This window comes from Gigantopelta aegis, chromosome 13 (assembly GCF_016097555.1).
Source record: "Gigantopelta aegis isolate Gae_Host chromosome 13, Gae_host_genome, whole genome shotgun sequence".
Classification (NCBI taxonomy): domain Eukaryota; kingdom Metazoa; phylum Mollusca; class Gastropoda; order Neomphalida; family Peltospiridae; genus Gigantopelta; species Gigantopelta aegis.
The window spans coordinates 33,828,929-33,855,987 of record NC_054711.1 but is presented as its reverse complement, the minus strand read 5'-3'; the positions used below and the strand labels follow the sequence as shown (position 1 = coordinate 33,855,987).

Below are 27,059 nucleotides of genomic sequence, written 5' to 3'. Positions count from 1 at the left end.
CTCAGGTATCTGGGCTGTCTGTCCAGGACAGTGAGTTAGTGGCTGTTATTAATGGTTAGTGAGCGAGAAGTCGGTGTAGTGGCTTTACACCTACCCATTGAGTCATTAAACCTCTTCGAGTGGTCCCGGTACCGTGCTGCGAACCCAGTGCCTACCAGCCTTTTGTCTCATGGCTTAACCACGACACCACCGAGGCCGGTATATATCAACTATAAAAGGTACTTACTTATATGTTCTGGCTAATCTCTCATCGCGCGGTGTCCAGATGTGTCCAGTGAGATAGAGAAGCGCCACGTACGAGATGATGCCGAGTGGCATCCAGAAGTCCGTGGTGAATGCTCGCAGGGCAGCAGACATGTCTGAGATAGGCGTCACCCACGGAGAGACGCACTGGAGGAACGTCTTGTTCTGGTTGCTCGTCGAGTAGGAGAGGAGAAGCAATGCAAACGTGGCGGGGGTCACCAGCACGAGAGGGAGGGAGAAACAAGGGATCTGAGCCCGGACCTTGCAGCACGCCTGGGCGATCTTGTAGCAGAAGGCACTACACAGGATGTTGACGGCGGCAATGATAAGGGGGAAGTCGGCATGGCAGGACGATCCTGTAGGTGGACGGAAGTCGGTCAAGACAAGGTTACCAAACACCGAACAGTCTGTGGCATTGGCGCTCATGAAGTAAAACGTCTTGGCGCAGTCCTCACCACCTGTCGCAAACAGCACTGAAGGCACAACGAAGGTCACGATTATTTTCCACAATGAGGTTAATAGTTCTATCCTCACTTGCTGATTCCGAATTCTTTTACTGAGGTTACCGAGGACCGTGTCATTTCTCACAAAATTTTGCCACCATGAGATGGATATGAAAACAAGGCTAACCGGAAGTATTACTGTCAAGGACCAAGAGTCCACTTTGGCCTGGATGCGCCACGTCCATAACACGAGAACCCCGATTTGTGCGGCTGCACATAATATGTTCAAAGCAATTTTGAGAACTCTTACAGCTGGGTGAGTGTTTCTCTGCATACTGGCAGACGCAGGCCGTGAGTTCTGCAGGTAGGTTGTGTCCGTGGATGTGTTTGAATAGTTTTAAAATGCTTGGAATGACGGCCACACTGGTTGTCAGCAGACATCCTATGAGAGGGTCGAGAGCCGGGATCACAAAGAAGACGAGCAGACAGAGGCCAATGGAGTGAATGGTTTCCACAATGAAAGCCTGAAAAATAGAAATTAGAACGGATAATAGTCATAGATTTCACTTTGTGAAAAGTAGTGATAGTACTAATAGTAGTAGTAGTAGTAGTAGTAGTAGTAGTAGTAGTAGTAGTAGTAGTAGTAGTAGCTGTTGTATTAGAAGTAGAGTTAGTAGTATCAGTAGTGGTGGTAATGGTACAAGTAGTGGTAGTGGTAGTAGTATTAGTTGCTGTAATATTAGTAGTAGTAGTAATAGTAGTAGTAGAACACGTAGTAGTAGTAGTAGTAATAGTAGTAGTAGTAGTAGTAATAGTAGTAGTAGTAGTAGTAGTAGTAATATTAGTGGTAGTAGTAGTAGTAGTAGTAGTAGTAGTAATAGTAATAGTTGTAGTAGTAGTAGTAGTGGTAGTGGTAGTGATGCTGCTGCTGCTGCTGGTATTAGCAGCAGACATATGTAATGTATAAGCATATTATTCATTACATGTTAATTATTATTAATAGTGATTATAAAGTTCTTAGGACATTTTTTTTTTTTTTTTTTTTTGTATTTTTAGTACAAATTTACGGTACATACAGAAGTAGGGCTAGTAGATTTTTAAACATGGCTGATCACATGTCTACTGAAATTTTAACATTTTAATTGTAAATTCATCGGTTTGGCTCTACCGATATGATGACCGATTATAAAAATCTACTACAGATTGTGTGGTAAAACGTTAACTGTAAATGTTCCACTACTTGAGATAATGGAATTGATGTAAATGTGTTGGGATGGTGTTCGTTTTCATGTGTACATACCTGTAATGACAAAATAAAAATTATTAAAGGAAACATTAACCATGTGTAGGCTCTAGGTGTATAGTCCTTGTGATTCTAATCCTCCACCTGTTCCTATAACTCTACACGATTGTGTAACGAATGTTGATCAGTTGGTGCCAGCCGATTATATCCGATGATCGATGATTAAATTACAATCGATTCCCAACACTAGTACACATTTTCTGTCTTCACATATCCTCCCTCCTTTATTTAACTTCCCTTTATATTTTTTAACAATGTCAAGTCACACTATATAGAGAGAACGCTACATAAGCGGCTGTTAGATACCGTTTATCTTACAAGTGTTTAAACGCGCTCTCTCACAGATGGCTGACCTAATTATTGACCCAACAAGGTATTATATGACAATATATACATTTGATGTGTACCTAAAAGTACTTTATTGAACCATCTACATAACCACCATATCACACTTATTATTGATATTTTATTAAAAAAAAAAAAATGAATTATGGGTACGGTCCATAATTCTGAGAAAAATAACGGCTATTTGGAGAGCAGAGGTGTGACGTATTATGTAAACGTCGACAATCCCGACTAGTTAGGCCTTTGCATCTATAGGTAATTTTATCGTTAGTCGTACGCAAAAACCTCTAAACATCTGGATCACAAACACAGTCATTTTCCACCTTGTCAAATTCATTATTATGCAAAATATGCCATAACAGCTGACTTGGGATAGGAACTGTTACATTTAAAAAAAAAATACTCTGAACTAGACCGTGTTTATATACGATGTGACTATATATACGAAGGCCGTGTCTACAGCCTCCACTAACGAGCGCTGGCTATATTCACAGCAAAAATGTATATAGGCGGTAAATAAGTACATGTATTTGATTGATCCATATTACCGAACCATCTGGAACAGGAGGAATACATACTAAGTACTGTACGAACAGTGCATTTTCTGAACAGGGGAGGTGGTGGGGGAGTATATGAATGTAGCGGACCCTTTTGTGTACGTTTTCCATAGATATATGAATAGCGTCATATTGTCCCTACAGTACTAACACAATTTTTTAAATAATAAATAAATAAATAAATAAATAAATAATAATCATAATCATAATCATCATAATGATGATGATGATGGTGAATAAATAAATAACTAAAAATAACAATTACAAATTACCAGCGGCCGAGGTAGATTAACTGAAAGAGAAACTAACTACGGACAGTACACAAACTAACAACAGGGCTTGAACATAATAATTTTTCACTGATTGCAATTTTGAGGCTGCTTACGTAAATTTTGTAAAAAAGTTAATTTTACCGCAAATAAATATGACTAAAAAGTGATTATGCTGTATTTAGTCACATTTCATATGCTCAAAATTGCAAGGGGCAATAAAAGTCAAAATACATTTTTTTTTATCGGCTACTAGTAAATCTGATACCACTCCCGGGTCCCCCTATAAATTTATGTAATGTTTCTGTAACAACCGACCCCACCCACCCCACCCCACTCCACCGCGACGTGATTTTACTAACATAAAAAAAACATGTAAATAATTAAATTTCTGTTACATTCATTACAACGTAACGTCATCCAGACGTAGCAACGAGAGTTTGTTCATTTTTCGATGAACGTAAAAATTACGTCGTCAGGGAACGTCATGTGTGATGACGTCATTTTATATGGGCACGTTGTCTTAATGAGCGTTATTGTTTATGGATAAAAAATAATTCAAAATAAAGTATGACGTTTTAGTGTTATTATTAGCATGTATCATTCAAATTTAATTATAAGTATTGTCTGTTATTTCCTTTACGTTCATCTGGGTATGAACAAACAAAATCATCCGCAAACTTATGTGAGAACGGCTTCGCCGATTCACACAGTTTGCGGATGATTTTGTTTGTTCATACCCCGATGAACGTAAAAGAAACAACAGACAATCCTTAATAATAATAATAATAATAATAATAATAATACACAATTATTATTCCTATTTCTAGTACTACTACTACTAGTATTATTATTATTATTATTATTATTATTATTAGACTACTACTACCTTTTTGGGGTGGAGGGGCGGTGTTTTATCTGGAGGAGTTTTGGCTATAAAAATGCAAGATTAACGTGCGTGCACACACGCACAAACGGCAGGCTGTACTTGTCCCTGCACGTGGAACTGGATTCAACTGGGTTAAGTAATAATTAGCCAACCTTTGGACGACAAAACATGCAACAGTACACTGTTTTTTTTACGCTATACATTAAAACCGAAATACCACTTTGCGAACCAGTCAAAATAATTTGCACACGCGCCTAATAATAATAATAATAATAATAATAATAAATGGTGAGTTCATGTTCCGACTGTTTATTATTTTATTTCAGCGTATTCGCAGTTATTTTCGTCATGAAATAATATACACGGCGATAGTTTATATAAAATCCAAAAATACATTATACGGTTGACGTATATATAGCCTCATCACTACGAGTCTGTTTTTCCATATTTTGTATGTCTTATCAAAGAAGAGTTCCAAATTTTAAAAATGAAGCGTATCATGGAATTCCCTCGATTGTAGTTCAATTAAAATATTTTGGCTCGTACAATAACTAGGTTTGGTATTCCAAATGAATGTAAGTTTCATTTATAACGCATATTTAGAGAAACAAGGCCCACTAAATCCGTGATTGAGCTCCTTTAAAAATGTATCGAACGCGCGAAAGCGCTTATAGTTACCTAAAGTACTGTCGGAAATAGAATAAAAATGATTTTCGTCGATTATTTCTTTCATATTAAACTGACAAGTAAATATATTGCAAATACCTATTCAATGATACTTTACCTAATTTAGTATTTACTTGTTTTGGCTCTCATTGATGTACAAAGTAGTGTTTACTCTTGAAATTAAACTAAAGATGTCAGTAAACAGGCGATTTGTGACCTTTATTGGAACAGACTATCACACATTTTGATTGATATGTATCAATTTCATTTACCCTTAAACAAACTTTTAATTTAAAACTGCAAGTTAACTGATTATTTTGAACTGCAGCATAAATTATTAATTATGACAAGCATATTTATTGAATATAAATTCAATATAAGTACATTAGAAATTTACACAATCTTGTAACAATTTAAAGGTGCTATAAAATGCGAACTGTGATAAAGATTCTCCAATAAAAATGTATTTTCTACCAGTAGATAAAATTATTTCCTATAATCATTTATGGGCATATTGTTAAAGGTGTCTTCTTTAAATGTTAAATCAAAATTTTATTAAAAAAAAACAAAAAACAATTTGCAATAGCTGTCATTGGGCAACATTGAGATAGCACCGTTAATACCGGTATAATTGATCACTCTTAATGGTTCTTGACAGTTTTGCTCAAAAGTTACTTATAAATGACTACAAATATTTTGTTTTGGAGAGGGATGGGGGCAAACCATCATCAGAAACAGTCCCTCACATATTGTAACAGCCATGAAATTGGCACACGTTGACCAAAATTTGTTATAGTCTGTTCCAATAAAGTGCACAAATCACCTGTTTATTGACATTTTTCTTTTAATTTAAAGAGTAAACACCAGCTTGAACATCAATGAGCGCCCAAACAAGTAACTGCTAAATTAGGTAGACTATCATTAAATAGATATTTACAAAATATTTACTTGTCAATTTAATATGTAAGAAATAATCGACGAAAATCAGTTTTATTCTATTGCCGACAGTTCTATAGTGTGTCACAGACGATTCAATTTCAGGTAAACTTGTACGTTACATCTAGTTTTCAATTTCTACCGTGCTTTTCCACTAAATGGTATGGCATTGGTGACCTGGGCTTCGTTCCACGAAGCGATCTTAGCCCTAAGATCAACTTAAGTGCATATGGTAGCTATACGCTTACGGTAATCTTAGGGCTAAGATCGCTTCTTGGAACGGGGCCCTGATTTTCACCTAGGTGCAGCCAGTCGTATGTCTGTAAAATGTTATCGCACGTATATGTGTTATAAAAAATAACGAATAATGTTCTAACTAACAGGTGTGTAAGAAAGGTAGATTATTGCATGAGCGGGAGTGCCATACCGAATTTATGAAACGAGTTTGGGAATTATTTTATTCCCCCGAGCTGGAGCGAGGAGCATAAAACAATTTCCAAACGTGTTTCATAAATTTCGAATGGTACTCCTGCGAATGTTATAATTTATTTATTATCCACAAACTATAATTTTGAACAAACGTTAAATATGATTATAATCGCTTCACAATCGATCTTAATGACATCCAGCGATGTCAAATACAGTGATTGATGTCAATTTCAGAAAACGCGACTGTCACAAGCTTGCAGCTGCTATAGCGACACGTGACGTCAGTAGTGTGCAATAACAGCACTAAGTTCATCCACTGAACGTTTCGTTAACGTTCGCGAACTATTTGATTGGTTACCGAAGTGGTAATTCGTTTACTGTGTAGCGTAAAAATCGGGCTAGCGAACGGTATTTCCTGTGACCCTTTGAGCCTTTAAACCACCAACCCTCTCCAGACAAGGGCTTAAGTAATTAATATGAAGTAGATTATGAGAGTATTATTTCAGTAGCCCGTTCAAAATTTGGTGTTTAATTTTAAGATTTATTTTGAAATTATATTATATATATTTAACTAAATTGTTTTGGGATTACACCAAACAAATTTATATATATTTTTTTAATTTGTCCCCATATCTATTTTATTATTTAGAGTAAATATCCAAATTGTCCCGTTAAATTTCTGGCCCGGAGCAGACCCCTGGCTATCCAGGACTCGGCCCGGGGCAGACATGCTTGAAGCTCTAGTGGCATATAAGCATGTACAAATTTACAACCAACCAACCCTAGCGAACGTTAGCGACAAACGGTTGACTGAACTTACGTCAGTTTTCAAGGCGTTGCTATGACCCAGGCAACAAAGATTACGTTGGGAAATAATATATACATGTATATTTATATAATAATAATAATAATAATAATAATAATAATAAATATAACCGCAAGTGGTAATGGCGGATTCCCAAGCTATAATAGCTGTATATTACTGAGACATATTTATGTTATTTAATTACAGCAATAATTACGCACTCACAAACCACATACATGCACTTATTTATGTTATCTAATTATAGCAATAATTACACACCCACACCCACCCCTCAGTGTACATACACGCATATACTGCCACCTAATCAACTACCAAATTTCAGCCAAATCGTTCCAGAACTTAATTTACAAACAACAATAAAACCTTTTAAAAACACCACAAAAAAAAACTATAAAGACCTTTAACAGGGTCAGCTGTCGACGGCTGACCTCTACTGTCACTTATTACTCAGACTTCCTTATGTTATCTAATTATAGCAACAATTACCCGTTCACCCTCACCCCAATTCACATATACGCACACACTCAACTACCAAATTTCAGCCAAATCATCCCAGAACTTAATTTACAAACATCAATAATACCTTTTAAAAGCAAAACACATAAAACCCTAAAAAGGCCCCTTAACGACAGCTCTCGACGGCTGACCTCTTACACATTGAGCTGACCTATTGCCCAGTGCATCTGACAAATCGAAAGTAGCCACACGTGCAGAATGCGTTGTAGTTAGGCTATTTCATTAAATGTGTCATATTAACAACTAACACTGCACTTGTTTCATACTATACATGTTACTAAAGCAGTAAATGAGTCATCATACCATATACATTGTATATCTGTCACGTTAATCTATTTAAAGATACAAACTGCGGAAATAAGCGCAGTTTTCATTTACAAAATGAATCTGACAAATTTCAAAAATTAACGTAAATTTACAGTTTATTACGCTCTAACGAATAGATTATAGCAGTGAAAACAATATCATCGTAACTTCAAAACTTCTCCACATACACTGATTTTCGCTTTTTAAAAACGAAAAAATTGCCTGAAACGAGCCGGACTTAACATTAGACATCCCATTTCCCCTGGAAGCAAGCAGCGGATTAATTGAATATTTTGACACTTTTATATAGATAGGCAGTAGAAAGTAAATATAGAATTTCAAGAGTTTTCACTTGTAAATTTCATAGACACTGACATACAATACGAAACTCGCGATAGAGACAAATACACTTAACGTATTAACACAATTTTTAATGCGATCAATCCCCCTTATGGGCCTAAATACTTACCAAATTTCAGCTATATGGGCCTAGAACGTTTTTCACAATATGACAATAAAGACGTCTGAAGCATTTTTTCATAAAACAAATTCACATAATTCGCGATAGATATCAATACACATAACCAATGCATACAATTTATTAATACGATCAATCCCCCCGATGCACCAAACTACCCACCAAATTTCAGGTAAATCGGCCCAGAAACGACCAAACAGACGGCTTAAAAAATAGTAATACAAAATTAATAATAATAAATAATAATAATAATCCCAGCAAAAACAATAGGTTCCCCACCCTTGACTCAATATCTGTCCAAATGTCCGTCTAGACCTCCACAGTCAGATTACTCTGGCTACCCAAGTTCTATCACGATAACAGATTACGCATTGCTATATCCTAGAATTAGCTTTCAATACGCGAAAAACTACAATCTAGCACATTTTGGGGCCAAATATGCACAAGAAATCTTCAAAGAAACAGTAAAAATAAAATTTACCGAGTTGTGGTATTCCCATTCATAATAAATTCAAGACGTCCAACAAATTTAATCAGTGAGGCGTGTTGCAAAAATATGGTCGGTCTCATCCGCAGTTGGTACAACCAGTCAAGCAAATCACGTAACATTTTTTACACCCCGACAAATACTGTATTTTCCCGCAAATGACATGGTGTACCTGTGTTATGGATTAGCTATTGAAATTTACCTAAAAGGTAAAAATAAAATGTAACTTCTGATAAAATTTGGGTTATGCACCTCTAAATTGGAAGTAGACTCACCACTAGAAAAGGCACACACTGCATCCGTTTAGTGTTCTTAGTAATAAGCTGCCAAAAACAGCGAATGAACGTGAAGACGTACGGAGTCCATATGCATATCATCAAGCCCCACAACCATTTCACGTCAACCGCTCCCGACCGTTTGATCGTGAAGATCGCGTCACGCCCAGCAGTCGAGTTAGCATACGACACGTCGAAGTCTTTGTCGAGTGGATTGATGTGAAAAGTCATCATGAGGAAACTGAGCTTCGACATGACGGCCGTGCCCAGAACGATTCCAAAGAAAACGGTGCACGTAAGAAGTTTTATTATGGCATTGATGGTCTTCCATATTTCGAACCCCGCAGAGGTAGAAATCTCTTCATCGTTCACTATTCGGAATATGTCCCATTTCTTGGGTTGATATCTGAAGGATAAAGGAGAAATTATTTATAGCAGTGTTCTAACGTTGAGGCTGAGGCTGTCGGTGGAATGGATCCTGAGTATTAAAAATATTATTCAGTTCAGTGAACTTCGAGTGTGAATTATTACATCATTAGGCAAAAAAAGAAATACACAACGTAACAGTTATAAAACAAACTGCATAATACATAATTATGCACGTATTGTGTTGTCCTGTCATCACCACTATGGTTGAACTATTACATAATGTTTTACATTAAACGTTTTTATTATCTTAGATGTGTTATCATTATTACATCATTAGGCAAAAAGAGAAATACTCAATCATAAAATAAACTGCATAATGTATAATTATGAACGTATTGTGTTGTCCTGTCATCACCACGATTGTTGGTCTAATACATAATGCTTTACATGAAACGATTTTCTTCTCTCATAATTATATATCCATCACACAATTAAACATACACTTAATACATTATCCATAATCCTCTTACGACCGCTCAACAGTTCGCTGTTAGAATGTAAGACAAAACATGGTTTGCTTGGTGACGTGTGGTGTCAGAACGACCAAATTCAAATTTTTCCTCCATAAGTTAATGAAACTTCCAAGCACATTTAGTTGGAACTAGTCTAGTAGATCTGAACAAATTACAGTTTAAATGCATTTCTTTATGTAACTATAGTAAACCTCACCCTACCTGAGTAACTTGACAAACGGGGGATCTGACATTAATGCCATTCACAGATTAGACCCCTGTGGTGATAGAATAACCAAATTCACAATTTGTTCCATGTGCCAAAGAAGATTCCTTTACAAATCTGTTTGGAATTGGTTAAGTGGTATTGCAGAAGAAGTCGAAGAAATATCAGTTTAAATGCATGTTTCTGTATAACCATAGAAAAACGTCATCCCATTTTCGGAGACAAAAGGGGGACACAAAATTGTTGAACATTCACAAATTAGATAAATCATCTGTAGACCGTTTCTTATATGAAAACTATTCGGTTATAGCATTTCTGGAAGTAGAGAACACGATTTGTTAGTTTTTTTGCTTAATTGTTTCCTTTTACACACACACACACACACACACACACACACACACACACACACTTCCAGGCCCCTGATGGGATCAGAATGACAAAGGTAATAAATGTGTTTCTCTATGTGCCAAGAAAGCGTGACACAAAATTCGGTTGGAAATGATCGAGTAATTTGATATTGTTTTTAATTTTCCTCATTTCAGCCCCAACTCTCGCGCCCCCGGTTTGGCGGCAGAATGAGCACATTCACAAACAAGTAGTTTTGAAAAGAAGTAAAACAAAATGTGGCACGATGAAGGACGAAAACGGATCGCAATACGTCACTTGATACTTCTACTCAGGTGACCTAAACATGTCATCTCCGATAACATTTTCTTTATATATAGATTGCTTATAAAACCATTTTAGGATATGTAGAACCAGAAATAATATGCAATGCTTTTTTTTTTTTTTTTTTTTTTTTTGGGGGGGGGGGAGGTGGGGAGATTGACAAGAAGTGGTAGTTAACTTGACAACTCCTACCCCTCTAACTACAGCTCTGCACCTTGCTTGGTTTTAACAGGCGTGTCGCATTGTAACTCATAGTAACTTGGTTTTAACAGGCGTGTCGCACTGTAACTCATAACAACTTGGTTTTAACAGGCGTGTCGCACTGTAACTCATAATAACTTGATTTAAGAGGCGTGTCGCACTGTAACTCATAATAACTTGGTTTTAACAGGCGTGTTACTCACAGTAACTGTTATGAATAGTGCGCGTAGTGGTTGCAATATTAAGAAAACATAATTTGAACTTTGTTATATGCAAATAATGGGTGTCACCAAGCAAACCGATGTTTGTATTATTTAATAACAGCGAACTGCGCTGATCGGGTCGTAAATGTGAAAATAAGCCAGCGTGCATATACATGTATGGACGTAAGAATGGAATGGAGATTGGTTTGGTCAAACTGACAGTCGAATTCATCACATATTTGTATTTTGTTATTATATATTATTTCCAGTTATATAACAACGTTATTGGATACAAAGCGTGCCATGCGATGGCGAGCACATGAAGCGAGTGCAATGCAGCAATGATTTTAAAATATAAACCAATCATACGTTGAACTTTGTGTGCCACTAGTTTTACTCGTCCCAGATGTTAGCTGAAGATTTTCATAAACAGTGTTTCCGTCTTCGGAGGATTTGGCATTTTGTATTTTGTTATACCTTCCAGCGTCAGGTGCGTCCTGGGCGTCTTCCACATAGCCCTCATTTTCAACCCCTGATTTCGACGCCATTGTGATCTCAATTCCAGGAATTCATATCACGGTCGAAATCTGTAAAAGAGAAAAATTAGAGCTAATTATATTTCCTAGTGATAGCATCAGAAAAGAGATGGACATCTGTCACACACACACACACACACACACACACACACACACACACATGTATACAGCATGACATTGGTTTTTTACAAACACTGACACACACACACGGACGGACACACACACCATATATATATATACACACACACACACACACACATACATGTATATACGCACGCGCGCACATACATACACACACACACACCAACACACACACACACACACACACACACATACGCAGGTAAGAAAACTACAAACTGAACGCACATATTAAAGGGACACACCCTAGTTACGGCTAGTTGTTAACCATTACGGCGTTGTTTTTCGCTATTTGTCACGGGGATTCTATAATACCCGTAACTGAATAAAACACGATTGTCCAAATATCTCTCCTAACTGTATATCTATTATATCTCTCTGTAACGGGCAGTTCAAAACCGCTTTGGCTCGTCTAGGTATCAGAGATACGATCTTATATAAAGTATATATTATTATAGCACGTTTAGTTCACTAGAAAACACAACAAAAACACAATACACTTTGGAATCTGTATTAACCTACGCTGACAAATGTACTGCCGCAGTAGTTAATTAATAACAACAAATAATAACAACCCAGAACTAATCACGTAATTAGTTAATATCTAGGTGTCTAGTTTACACAATCTGCTAATCACTTCACCGTGACACAACACCCACACGTGTGATAATTGAGAAACGCTTCTAGGGGAACTTAATTAATAAAGGAATTACAACACTATTCCTAACTGGTTAATTTTTAATTAACCCTTACTACTCGTTCAATAACGTGTGATAATTGAGAAACGCTAACACACACACGTGCGATAATGGAGAAACGCTTCCAGGGGAACTTAATTAATAAAGGAATTACAACACTATTCCTAACTGGTTAAGTTTTAATTAACCCTAACTACTCATTCAATAACCTTGTAATACAGAATTAATACTGGTACCTATCACAATAAAGACAATAACCTACAGTTTACCTAGGTCTTCTAGGATGACTGGCTAAGCTTTATATTACCAAATACTCGTATAATGTTAGAACAAAAAGTCAACGATTTACTTCGTCTGATGACCGAAGACACTGTCTAAAGAATATTGGTATAATAATAATAATATTTAAAGTCACATCAATCACATCAAGGTTATACAACAGAGCAGAAATAATATATTTACCAAAGTCCGGACGGACAACGTTCCCCCGGGATACCTTCCTATGGTTCTCCTAGATATCTCTAAACCCTAGCTATTTATTCAAAACTCTCAGAGACAGCGAATATCGCCTGGGGGTACAACGCGGTACCTCACCTATCATCTGATATTCCACCTCTCCCAGAGTCGGTATATTTTTCTCTGATAGTCAGACTGGCTGTCGCCATCGTCGCCAAATCACGGTTGTAAAAACCGCACTCGCGGAGGTATTACGTAACTACTCGCCACATGGCCTCCGCACCTGGCTGGGTGTGTATTAGAAGTACAGCTCGAGGACCGTCGCGCAGAAGTATTACGTAACAAGTTGCCCACCTGGGCTAAGTGCAATGAAACTGTACACGGCCCTCTAACACAATTAATATCGCCACAGGCGAAACCAAAATTAAGAGCATGTTCCGTCACACACCCCTACCTCAAAAAGGATATTTCCTCTACTCTAGGAATAGGGAAATATACTACATTAAAACAAAAGTGCGTTAACCGACGCATCCGGGCATTTATAACACATGTAATAATAAGGTGACCACCAGTAATCACACTGAGTCTCTGAGTCCCTGGTATACAAATAAAATATATAAAAACAAAACAGAAATCAAGAATGTCAACACATTATCATAACGTTCAACTTCGGGACAGGGCATCAGCGATTATATTGGGTGTGCCCTTGATATGTTCAATGGTAATTGGGTATTCTTGCAGAAGAAGACTCTTTCTCAAACTCTCTGGTTGGAGGCTTTCATTAGGATGGTCCAGTCCGTCTTCGTCTTCCTGGAACAGCACAGCTCCAGCTCCCACGTCACTGGCATCCACAGCTAGCTTGAACGGCATCGGTAGTCTGGTGCTGCCATCACGGGAGACGAGTAGCGCCTCTGCTTGAGACGGTTGAATGACTTCTCGCATTCATCTGACCACTGGGACTTCGTTTCCTTCTTTTTCAGTGGTGCACGTTTTGCAGGTTTTCTCCGATAGGCATGCTGTCGAATCGGTGTAGCGTTGGGTTCCAAGAGCACACCCTGGCTTAAGGTATTGGTAACCGTTGGAAGGTTCTGACAAATGGAAACATTGTCTTGTTTCAACGTAGTCAACTTTGCTCGCTGGGGGTTCAAGTCTGCTAGAATCTGGCTGTTGGTTAATTTTCTCTCTGCAGTCTTGACGTCATCACAGGAAATTGAGTGACTCTCAATTTGGACCGGTAACTCTGGAACTATCGGCAGTCTGTCAAAATAACCTTTTAGCAAATTGATGTGACAATACCTACTTTTCCTAACCCTATCAGGAGTGTTTATCACATACCCTCTCTCATTGACCCGTTTGTGCACAACATAGGGCCCGAAATACCTGTTCTGCACAGAACCCCGTTTAATGGGAAGGTACAGCAGCACCTTATCCCCTGGTTTAAAATTCCGACTCCTAGCCTTCCTATCACACACTGATTTTATTTTCCTCTGAGCATGGCTCAGTTGCTTCCTAGCCTTCCTATCAAACACTGATTTTATTTTTCCTCTGAGCATGGCTCAGTTGCTTCCTAGCCTTCCTATCTCTAACTCTATTATTCATTGATATTTCCTTGTCCATATCATAACCTGACATCTGATCCTCCATCTCACCCTCTGTTAACAATGTAGTGCGAGCTGCCAACAATTCTGGATCAGCCCCCTGCTCTAGAATTAACTCTTGTCTATTACAAGGTAAATCCCCTCTATCAAACACAACTGGTTCAATTCTCCTCTGCGGGAGATCAACAGGTTCCACCACATTAGTTTCGTCAGTTGACTTATCTACCATTTTACTGATAACTTTATCCACTCCAATTTCATGGCTCACACACGTATCAGACAAATCACAAATATCCTCTGGGTCTCGTTTTACCCTTCTGGCCATAGCCCTAGTCTTTACACACGCAGGATAACTAATTTCATCAACCTCACTCTCTCTTACTGATAAAGGGCTGTCTTTAATTAACAACTGGTCACATTTCGGCTCACAACACTGACTAGTCAAATCATTACCCAACAAAACTCCTATGTTTTCAACAGGCAAGTCCTTCACAACACCCATAACGACTGGTCCCGTCACAAACTTCGAACACAAGAAAACGTTATCTTACCGGACAACCATATTTTCTCCAGTAACTGAGGTTAAAGCCGAACTACGTCCTGTATCTGAATTTTCAATACCAGCTAAACACTTTTGCGTGATCAGACTCTGACTACACCCGGTATCTCTATAGATTGATATTGCCTTAGGACTCAATTCTTCTTTCACATCACAAACCATACCAGTGGACACATACGGGTTTACTTTCTCTGCCATGGGACTAACCATTAACTCTCTCGCTAACGGAGCTGACCTCACTAAACCGACCACGTGCGCATTATCGCGTTTCCTTTTAAAAACAGTCCCCGACAAGATGGTTATCCATTTTACAGTAACTGCAATGTGGACGAAAAGTTCGTGCATTGGCTGATAACGCAGGCTTATCCTTACTTTGCCCACCAGGTGCATTCCTTGCCTGACTAGCTGACCAACTAGATGACTCTCCCCGATAGTTACTTTCCCGGGAAAAACCTGGCTGAAATTTCTTCTTATCACCCTGTTGTATAGAACTGCCCTGTACTGCCTGACTTTGTGTATTAACACGTAGTCATCTGCCACTATGCCTGCCTTCTCTATCTTTTTGACATCACGATCCTCTAAATGAATACGTAAGCTAACTGGTAATCCATTTTTAATGTCCTGTAAGATCAACAACTCCCGTAACTCGGTATATGACTCTACCTGGTGAGACACCACCCATTTATCAAACATCCCTGCCTTCTTAGCCACAAACTCACTATAAGACTGACCCTGCGTTTTTCTCAACTCGTTATACTGTAAACGATAATCCTCAGGTCGTAATTCATAAGCCCTCAACACTGCAGCCTTAACTAGGTCGTACTGACTTGCTCGCTCATCACTCACTGAATTATAAGCTACACTAGCCTTCCCCTTAAACTTTGACACGGCTAACAATGTCCACTTAGACTGCGACCAATTTAGCTGCTTAGCGGCCCGTTCAAAAAGTTGGAAGAACATATCTACCTCCTGGTCATCAAATACAGGCACTGATCTATAAGCCTCCGACATGTTAAAACCATTTCCGGCTTCCCGTCTAACTTCTTCAGTATTCAACTTTACCTCATGTTCCACTTTTAATTTTGCTAACTGGAATTCTCTATCCCTATCTCTCTCTTCTCTCTCTCTCTCTCTCTCTCTCTCTCTCCTCTATCCCTTCCTTCTGTTTCTCTCTCTATCTCTATCTTCTTTGTCTCTCTCTCTCTCTCTCTCTCTCTCTCTCTCTCTCTCTCTCTCTCTCTCTCTCTCTCTCTCTCTCTCTCTCTCTCTCTCTCTCTCTCTCTCTCTCTCTCTCTCTCTCTCTCTCTCTCTCTCTCTCTCTCTCTATCCCTCTCTCTATCTCTCTCTTCTCTCTCTCTATCTAATGCACGTTCTTCTCTTTCGTACTCAAGCTTTTTAAAAGCTAATTGTTGTTCCACACTTAACTCATTTATCTCTATCTCTGGAACAATCCCACTGTCTTCCATAACAGGACTATCACCAAAAACTTCCTGGATAATAATTGTCCTTATATCTCCTAAGGTTTTAGCTGATGTTAAATCAATTTCTCGCTCACCCGCGATTTCAACTAACTCGGCCTTACGTGCTCGCTTAATCTCCACTACACTGAGCGTAGGCCTATCCAGCAAATTCTTATCCATGTTTAGATATGACGCACTTATTATTAATTAATTTTCTAGTGAACAACGTTGCTACTTCTGGTAATTTGTAAAAATAATTTATAAAGCCCCCATTTACAAACAATACTTTTTTAAATATGCATGTCCCGTTTCAGATCCGGGACGAGCGCCCCAATTTTCTACTCCTGTCACGGGGATTCTATAATACCCGTAACTGAATAAAACACGATTGTCCAAATATCTCTCCTAACTGTATATCTATTAGATCTCTCTGTAACGGGCAGTTCAAAACCGCTTTGGCTCGTCTAGGTATGATCAGAGATACGATCTTATATAAAGTATATATTATTATAGCACGTTTAGTTCACTAGAAAACACAACAAAAACACAATACACTTTGGAATCTGTATTAACCTACGCTGACAAATGTACTGCCGCAGTAGTTAATTAATAACAACAAATAATAACAACCCAGAACTAATCACTTAATTAGTTAATCTCTAGGTGTCTAGGTTACACAATCTGCTAATCACTTCACCGTGACACAACACCCACACGTGTGATAATTGAGAAACGCTTCTAGGGGAACTTAATTAATAAAGGAATTACAACACTATTCCTAACTGGTTAATTTTTAATTAACCCTTACTACTCGTTCAATAACGTGTGATAATTGAGAAACGCTAGCACACACGTGCGATAATGGAGAAACGCTTCCAGGGGAACTTAATTAATAAAAGAATTACAACACTATTCCTAACTGGTTAATTTTTAATTAACCCTAACTACTCATTCAATAACCTTGTAATACAGAATTAATACTGGTACCTATCACAATAAAGACAATAACCTACAGTTTACCTAGGTCTTCTAGGATGACTGGCTAAGCTTTATATTACCAAACACTCGTATAATGTTAGAACAAAAAGTCTACGATTTACTTCGACAGATGACCGAAGACACTGTCTAAAGAATATTGGTATAATACAGTATTAAAATATTTAAAGTCACATCAATCACATCAAGGTTATACAACAGAGCAGAAATAATATATTTACCAAAGTCCGGACTGACAACGTTCCCCCGGGATACCTTCCTATGGTTCTCCTACCTATGGTTCTCCTAGATATCTCTAAACCCTAGCTATTTATTCAAAACTCTCAGAGACAGCGAATATCGCCTGGGGGTACAACGCGGTACCGCACCTATCATCTGATATCCACCTCTCCCAGAGTCGGTATATTTTTCTCTGATCGTCAGACTGGCTGTCGCCATCGTCGCCAAATCACGGTTGTAAAAAGCGCACTCGCGGAGGTATTACGTAACTACTCGCCACATGGCCTCCGCACCTGGCTGGGTGTGTATTAGAAGTACAGCTCGAGGACCGTCACGCAGAAGTATTACGTAACAAGTTGCCCACCTGAGCTAAGTGCAATGAAACTGTACACGGCCCTCTAACACAATTAGTATCGCCACAGGCGAAAACAAAATTAAGAGCATGTTCCGTCACACTATTAAACCCATTTTTTTCACAAATAAAATTACACTTTACTTACCGTTTATTATTTAGAATATACATTTCCATTCACATGAAGTGTTTTTTGGTAATCCTGGTAATCCTGGTTTTTGTAATACCACAAAATGCATTTTTCTTATTTCTTAAAAACGAACGCATGTTTGAGAAAAAACCGTTGAGCAGACAAGATCTAATCTATTTTTAGACGGGATATTTCCATTTCAATTTCACAGACGTTGGTATACCACGTGACCGTTATCATTTTGGTTCGGTTTGTTTTCTCGTGCACGGTTCGCGCAATCAACATCTGATTTGTTGTTGTTCATTTGTGAGATTTTTCTTCACAGTTCGTGAACATTTTCAGTAAAAATAAAGTTCAGACAAGTAAGTGTCTCAATACAAAACGTTACAAACCCTTAAAACCAATAAAGTCTTACGATATCTGGAGAGGGGATACAACCAGGACAGAACAGTTGGAACATGTCCAGGAGAGGTGAAAAGAACGTACCCCAAGTCTGTGCGCACTCTGTGAAATTTGTCGTCACGTAGGCATTGTTGTGCTTCGAGCGACATCTACCGGTGACATCAGAATACTAACTTTCAAAATTATTTCGAGCAATTGGGACATGGGGATTCCCATGGTATTTATCGATATAAAACCTGCTTTTTCACTCCATTTGATAAAAACGTGATCTAAGTGTACGACTTAATTAACAATTCTCACCTCGGGCTGTTATTGTCTTTCTCGGTTTACCCTTCTACTTTGCAGCTGCAACCAACACTTAGTTTATCTCCTATTTGGTCATTTAATAATAATGTAAATCTATGTATATATCCTGCTTAGTCGTGTAACATATATCTTGAACAAATGTAAGAACATGAAAGTTAAGCATTATTGCAGCCTATCCCAATCGGTGATTTAAGGGTAATAAATACTTGCTGTATACCCGACGGCGGATTAAGAAGGATATGTAAACGACACCGTGGAGACAGACCGTGTATTTCCACCAGAGACACTCGTACACGATGAAGCGGATATATAAGTGTGTTTACTGATCACAGCGCTACGCTCGTATATGTGATCTGATATCATTTGTCCTTAAAATCCGGTTCAATACTTGGACCCTTTTATAGTGTTCACACAGGGTGCAAAGCGGTTCACAGTTCTACCGTTACGTCTTAATTGTGTGTATGGTGTATACATGTATGTCTGGTGTATATGTCGATTGATACCCTGAATGTAGGAGTTTTAGACACACATGTTACTATTGTCGTCTATGTGATTTGGTTTGGTGGTATTCATCCTAATGCGCAGATACCCCAAATAGGTATTTGTGTGCATGAACCTTAATTGGAATAAAATATAAAAAACCCACTTTAAAATGCTTCAGTTATCTATTTTAGAACTAAACAATTTTAAAGAATAGTATTTTATGTCTTTAATTAGTTGCTTAATTGTTTGTTTTTACTTAACTCCATTTGATATTCATTTTTGATTTTGATCAGGTCTTTTCTTTTCAATTTATTTATTTGTTATCTTTTAACTTTTATGTTTATTATAGATTATCAGTGTCTCCCCACCCCCATCCCCGACTCTACTCCAGTGTGGATACGACTCTACTCCAGTGTGGATACGACTCTACTCCAGTGTGGATACGACTCTACTCCAGCGTGGATACGACCCTACTCCAGTGTGGATACGACTCTACTCCAGTGTGGATACGACTCTACTCCAGCGTGGATACGACTCTACTCCAGCGTGGATACGACTCTACTCCAGTGTGGATACGACTCTACTCCAGCGTGGATACGTGCTTAGTGCTCTCTTGACCCAATAACACTGAAGAGGATTTAAAACTAACTGTAAACATAACATACCTTATCGTGTATTTTGTTTGCTGTCTTAAAGTGTGTCTATTGTCAACACTTGACTTCCACACACGTCAAACAGCCACGGATCTTTGTATTCCACTGGGCTTGGTCAAGTAAGATATGATTACAAACAATTTCATCAAGAGAACTCTGTCAAATCTTATGTTATAAATTTATCATCCAAAGTGTTTATGTAAACATGTAGTTTGTTTCGGCGAGTATATATGAACATGTTAGGGTTGTTTTTTTGTCTGTGTGTGTGGGGGGGGGGGGGGGGGGGGGTAGGTATTCTTGCTTTATTCATATTAGCATTATACCTAAACAGCTATATAGGGTTGCAAACGAATCACTACGCATTTTTACCTGGATTACAACTATTATTGTGGATTGAATGGTGCAAACACATGGTTTAATTGTTTTAGGCCAGCTGATTTTGCCTGAATATCTCTATCGTTTTTGCCCGAATTTAATGATGTGCTCCAAAACTATGGGGGGTAGTTCACACTCCACCGCCACCCCACCCCACCCCCGGTGCACCCACTGTCTTGTACGTCTGTGTGCTGTCCTGGATCCACTCCGCAGCTATCCGAGTTTTCTGTCCGGGCAGACGTGAATGGTTAGTTTTGGGCGGCTAGTGGGAGACAAGTGGATGCAGCAGTCTTAGGACGGGGGGCGGAACGTGAATGGTTAGTTTTGGGCGGCTAGTGGGAGACAACTGGATGCAGCAGTCTTAGGACAGGGGGCGGAACGTGAATGGTTAGTTTTGGCGGCTAGTGGGAGACAAGTGGATGCAGCAGTCTTAGGACAGGGGGCGGAACGTGAATGGTTAGTTTTGGGCGGCTGATGGGAGACAAGTGGATGCAGCAATCTTAGGACAGGGGGCGGAACGTGAATGGTTAGTTTTGGGCGGCTAGTGTGAGACAAGTGGATGCAGCAGTCTTAGGACAGGGGGCGGAACGTGAATGGTTAGTTTTGGGCGGCTGGTGGGAGACAAGTGGATGCAGCAGTCTTAGGACAGGGGGCGGAACGTGAATGGTTAGTTTTGGGCGGCTGGTGGGAGACAAGTGGATGCAGCAGTCTTAGGACAGGGGGCGGAACGTGAATGGTTAGTTTTGGGCGGCTGGTGGGAGACAAGTGGATGCAGCAGTCTTAGGACAGGGGGTGGAACGTGAATGGTTAGTTTTGGCGGCTAGTGGGAGACAAGTGGATGCAGCAGTCTTAGGACAGGGGGCGGAACGTGAATGGTTAGTTTTGGGCGGCTAGAGGGAGACAAGTGGATGCAGCAGTCTTAGGACAGGGGGCGGAACGTGAATGGTTAGTTTTGGCGGCTAGTGGGAGACAAGTGGATGCAGCAGTCTTAGGACAGGGGGCGGAACGTGAATGGTTAGTTTTGGGCGGCTGGTGGGAGACAAGTGGATGCAGCAGTCTTAGGACAGGGGGCGGAACGTGAATGGTTAGTTTTGGCGGCTAGTGGGAGACAAGTGGATGCAGCAGTCTTAGGACAGGGGGTGGAACGTCAATGGTTAGTTTTGGGCGGCTGGTGGGAGACAAGTGGATGCAGCAGTCTTAGGACAGGGGGCGGAACGTGGCACAGTGGTAAAAGGGCTTGTTCGATACGTGATCGGTCCGGGATCGATCTCCGTCGGTGGGCCCATTTGGGCTATTTCTCGTTCCAGCTAGTTCACCACGACTGGTATACCAAAGGCCGTGGTATGTACTACCCTGTCTGTGGGATGGTGCGTATAAAAGATCCCTTGGTGCTAATCGAAAACTGTTCACATACACATCAACATGTAAACAACACATACACATCAACATGTAAACAATACATACACATCAACATGCAAACAGCACATACACATCAGCATGCAAACAGCACATACACATCAGCATGCAAACAGCACATACACATCAACATGCAAACAACACATACACATCAACATGCAAACAGCACATACACATCGGCATGCAAACAGCACATACACATCGGCATGCAAACAACACATACACATCAACATGCAGACAACACATACACATCAACATGCAGACAACACATACACATCAACATGCAAACAGTCCATACACATCAACATGCAAACAGCACATACACATCAACATGCAAAAAACACATACACATCAGCATGCAAACAACACATACACACGAGCATGCAAACAACACATACATATCAACATGTAAACAACACATACATATCAACATGCAAACATCACATACACATCAACATGCAAACAGCACATACACATCAGCATGCAAACAGCACATACACATCGGCATGCAAACAGCACATACACATCAATGCAAACAACACATACACATCAACATGCAGACAACACATACACATCAACATGCAGACAACACATACACATCAACATGCAAACAGTCCATACACATCAACATGCAAACAGCACATACACATCAACATGCAAACAACACATACACATCAGCATGCAAACAACACATACACACGAGCATGTAAACAACACATACACATCAGCATGCAAACAACACATACATATCAACATGTAAACAACACATACACATCAACATGCAAACAGCACATACACATCAGCATGCAAACAGCACATACACATCAGCATGCAAACAGCACATACACATCAGCATGTAAACAGCACATACACATCAACATGCAAACAGCACATACACACATCGGCTTGCAAACAGCACATACACATCAACATGCAGACAACACATACACATCAACATGCAGACAACACATACACATCAACATGCAGACAACACATAGACATCAACATGGAAACAGCACATACACATCAACATGCAAACAGCACATACACATCAACATGCAAACAACACATACACATCAGCATGCAAACAACACATACACACGAGCATGTAAACAACACATACACATCAGCATGCAAACAACACATACACATCAACATGCAAACAGCACATACACATCAACATGTCAACAACACATACATATCAACATGTAAACAGCACATACACATCAACATGTAAACAACAATGAAATTTTAATAATTAGTCACAATTACAATTAAAAGTACCATATGTCAGTAATGAAAGTGAAAATCAGTTTATATTTTTGAACCGTCAATGTAACCATAGTTCAAGTGTTTTAGGATTAGGTTGACCTAACTCATCGGTTACGAGAACTATAGTCACGTAACCAAGCAATCGGTTACCTGAGTAAAACTCACGTGAACCGGTTACCTAAGGTTTTGAAATATTGTCCCCTGCAAATCTCGTACACTAACTTCTTACACCTCCCTATCGAGCTGTCCACTCAGCGTGGACTGGAGCTGACACGGGGATACGAACCAAGTACCCACCAGGCCTAATGACTTCATCGCTACGCTCATAAGATTCGATGGTCTTTAGTTCTTCCCCGGGGGCCACATCGGACTGGCCACATAACTGCGTAAATTTAACAGATGCCTCGTATAATACGACATTGTTTAACTTCAAACTGAAAATAATCTACCAGATCACGAGCCGAAATATTATCAGGTGTGTAAAAACACTAGTAGGTGCATGGGTGTGTTTGCCCGGTAACCAAGATTTGTATTGTTGCCTTTGCTCTTTGTGGGTGATTTTCACGACATTTTTCCTTTTTTGTGTGTGCGTGCGTGCGTATGAGCGTATACATGTTTGTGTTTAAACCAACAAAAAATCAGTTTGTTTCGATTTGGGGCAAGTGGGTGAACGAACCATTAAAGACGCACTCAACACATTTTATTTACGGTCATATGGCGTCGGACATATGGTTAAAGACCGACCACATAGATATTGAGAGAGGAAACCCGCTGTCGCCACTTCATGGACTACTCTTTTCGATTAGCAGCAAGGGATCTTTTAGATACACCATCCCACAGACAGGATAGCACATACCACGCACCACATCCACTCTATATGAGCCTTTAGAGTGACAGTCGATCCACCCCACACCTCCACTCCTGCCCAGACCCACTGTGCCTCCGAGGAAAAGGAAGGGGTAATAGTTTAACGACACCTCAGCACATTTGAAAAGTACGGCAATCCGATTGAAATCATCTTTAATAGTTATTAACCAGTGGAGCTAATTTTAATAGGATTGAAATATACGGTTACTAATTGTGCTTTGTTATATATGGTTATTTCTACATTTATTTTAAAGATTTGGAGGAAACCCGTTGCAGCTGCTCCTATCGATAACAAGCAAAGTATTTTTATATGCCCTTTCCCAAAGACAGGCCAGTTCTTGTCACGACCTTAAGGTACGACTTCTACTGGTTAGGACGGGTACAAAACGAGTATGTTGAGGGCGGTTGCCACTAAGGTGATCGCTTTAGCGCCGAGCTCGACCCCACCCCCTGGATCCGAGTCGTAATAAAAACCAACATAATACAGTTATAGTATTCGAAATGTTACCTCCAACAATGACACTTGCTTCTAAGTGTGGTTGTTGTCCAACACACGGAATGTTCTTCCCATCAATCGGCCAGTTTCTTCTCCAGACTCTCCAACGTATGTTGGGTGAAGACAGCCACTGTGCAGTGTCACCTCCAGACGTTTAAGCGAGTAGATAACAGGTACACAATGCTATAAAATGCTATCACTCCTTTGTGACGTCTCACATTTCGCCGTTGGAAGTGCAGAATAAACTGAAAGCAATCGCGCGTCCGTGCGTGCCCCGACCTGCCGGACATTTAAAGCTGGTGTCTAGTGGGTTGCCTTTCCACTCTAACTTCAATGGTGAGAGTGAGTGAATGATTGTGGGTGGAAATGCTAATGCATTACAGGTTCTATAGGACGACATTAATTCTCAGTATTGCTAATGTTATCATGTTTTAAAAACCTGAAATAAGTATCAAATCGGTACAGCCCGGCACTACACGTATAACAAGTATCGCACCTTCATTTGAATGAATGAATGAATGAATGTTTAACGACACCCCAGCACGATACAATATCGGCTATTGGGTGTCAAACTATGGTAATGCAAATAAATAAAGTGATGATCAACATAAAGATTCAAGGTTTAAACAAAAACAGTGTAAAGAAATGTGCAAACATACAAATACAAATATCACAGAATTTTACGGACACCGAATTTTACTCTAAACTTCAATTTGTGCTGTATTGGCCATTCTCAAAGAGAATGTTACACCCCTGCACCACGGTGAGGTTACAGCACGCGCAGGGGCACCTTCATTTAACCAATCTGCAAGGACATAGGGTGTCACGTGGTTTTTTTACTTTTTTATTGTTCAGAAAATCGTATGTCCATTTTTATTGTACCATGTAATAATGGGGGTGCTATTTTGCCACTTAAAACATTACCCCTTAAAACATGTTAGTAATCTATCTGATTACAAAGCTGTCTTTGTTTGATCAGCTGACTGATGCTAAACCCCTGAACATACCCATGAAAGTTGTGACTATTAAAACCTGTTTGAAAACCATTGTTAGTTTTGTTGAGAATGAAAGTAATAGCCTCAACATTAATGTGTGACCGTTAAGTATCACGATTTGACTGGCTGAAATAAAATATATGATAGATAGAGATGTTCACGTCGGTGGTGTAGTGGTTAAGCCGTCGGATTTAAGGCTGACAGGTACTGAGTTCGCATCCCGATACCGGCTCCCACCCAGAGCGAGTTTACATTGACTTCTCTCTCACTAACCACTTACAACGTTAACTCACTGTTCTGGACAGACAACCCAGACAGCTGAGGTGTGTACCCAGGACAGAACCTTGATTGGATATAAGCACGAACATATAAAACTAAATGATAGTTTGTAGCCTACTCAAATGGTTTGACCATGGAAACAAAATAGTAACACACATCTTTGAACTTCAGTAAAAATATCTTCTTTCCTTCATGAGGCCGAGGTGAGGGCTCGCAGCGAGCGTTTAGTATACAAGACACACTATTTCATGAGAACCGTTGTTCTGTTCGCGTATCGGTTATGCAACTTTAAAATCACGAAATCCGCCAATCGGTTACGTGAACAATTACATTCTAGAATTAAAAGTACCATATGTCAGTAATGAAAGTGAAAATCAGTTTATATTTTTGAACCGTCAATGTAACCATAGTTCAAGTGTTTTAGGATTAGGTTGGCCTAACTCATCGGTTACTATAGTCACGTAACCAAGCAATCGGTTACCTAAGTAAAACTCATGTGAACTGAATTCCGGTTACGTAAGATTTTGAAATATTGTCCCCGGAGTATATTTATGTATGGTGTTATGTATTTAATAGATCTATGAATGTGTTTGTTAGCTTTGACTGAGGGGATTCGAACCACGGGCTGTCAGTACGAGAATCCAGCGCACTACCAAGTGAGCTAATAGGGAATTTCCTTCTAGCCTGTTGGAGCACGTTATACCAACACTACTACATACTTCCCCCTCAAGTGAAGCTACGTCCCGGAGCTGTGGGTCACAGGCATTTGAACTGTTACGGGTTCTAACTGGGTTATAATTGTATTCTTGTGTTAAGAACATTATGTTGGCTCTAAATGTAACAAAAAAATGAATCTCGGATACCGAGACATTCTTAGAAAGAACGTGGGTCTTGCAAATCACGCGGTCACCCATTAACATGTTCGTTCAATTTATAACAATATGCATGCATATCTTTACGGATATCGTTAAGCAAATCATATATATCCCTGCACTATCTATTAGTTTAATCAAATGTCGACCCGACCTTGGGTGTGCAGTATTGATAACAGTTACTGCTACAGTTATTTGAAAAATAACACTAGTAGTGATATATTGTATTAGGTGCGTGACTTCCTTGTTGATACTGTATATGTTAAATGTCACGCACACACGAAACCAAGGTACAGACGGTCAAATAACTGTCAATTGTGTTCCATCGAAGGTGTACTTGAAAAAATAATGTT

At 39.3% G+C, this 27,059-nt stretch overlaps 2 protein-coding genes across 2 annotated transcripts in view; one reads left to right on the top strand and one right to left on the bottom strand.

Annotated features, from left to right (window-relative positions):
- The window catches only part of LOC121387878 (chitin synthase chs-2-like), a 73,222-nt gene extending 48,519 nt beyond the window's left edge, over positions 1-24,703 (bottom strand). Inside the window, exons 1-5 of the mRNA XM_041519112.1 lie at positions 24,573-24,703; positions 11,626-11,735; positions 8,969-9,374; positions 1,072-1,210; positions 227-1,040 (exon numbers count right to left, since the gene is read on the bottom strand). Coding sequence (XP_041375046.1) covers positions 227-1,040; positions 1,072-1,210; positions 8,969-9,374; positions 11,626-11,696 — 1,430 coding nt within the window. The 5' untranslated portion in view covers positions 11,697-11,735; positions 24,573-24,703. The remainder of the gene's footprint in view (positions 1-226; positions 1,041-1,071; positions 1,211-8,968; positions 9,375-11,625; positions 11,736-24,572) is intronic.
- Positions 19,464-20,087, top strand: LOC121387275. The gene is made up of 2 exons (XM_041518300.1): positions 19,464-19,596; positions 19,831-20,087. The coding sequence occupies exons 1-2, from the start codon at positions 19,488-19,490 to the stop codon at positions 20,085-20,087; spliced, it is 366 nt and encodes a 121-aa protein (XP_041374234.1). The 5' UTR covers positions 19,464-19,487.
- Positions 24,704-27,059: the final 2,356 nt, after the last annotated feature.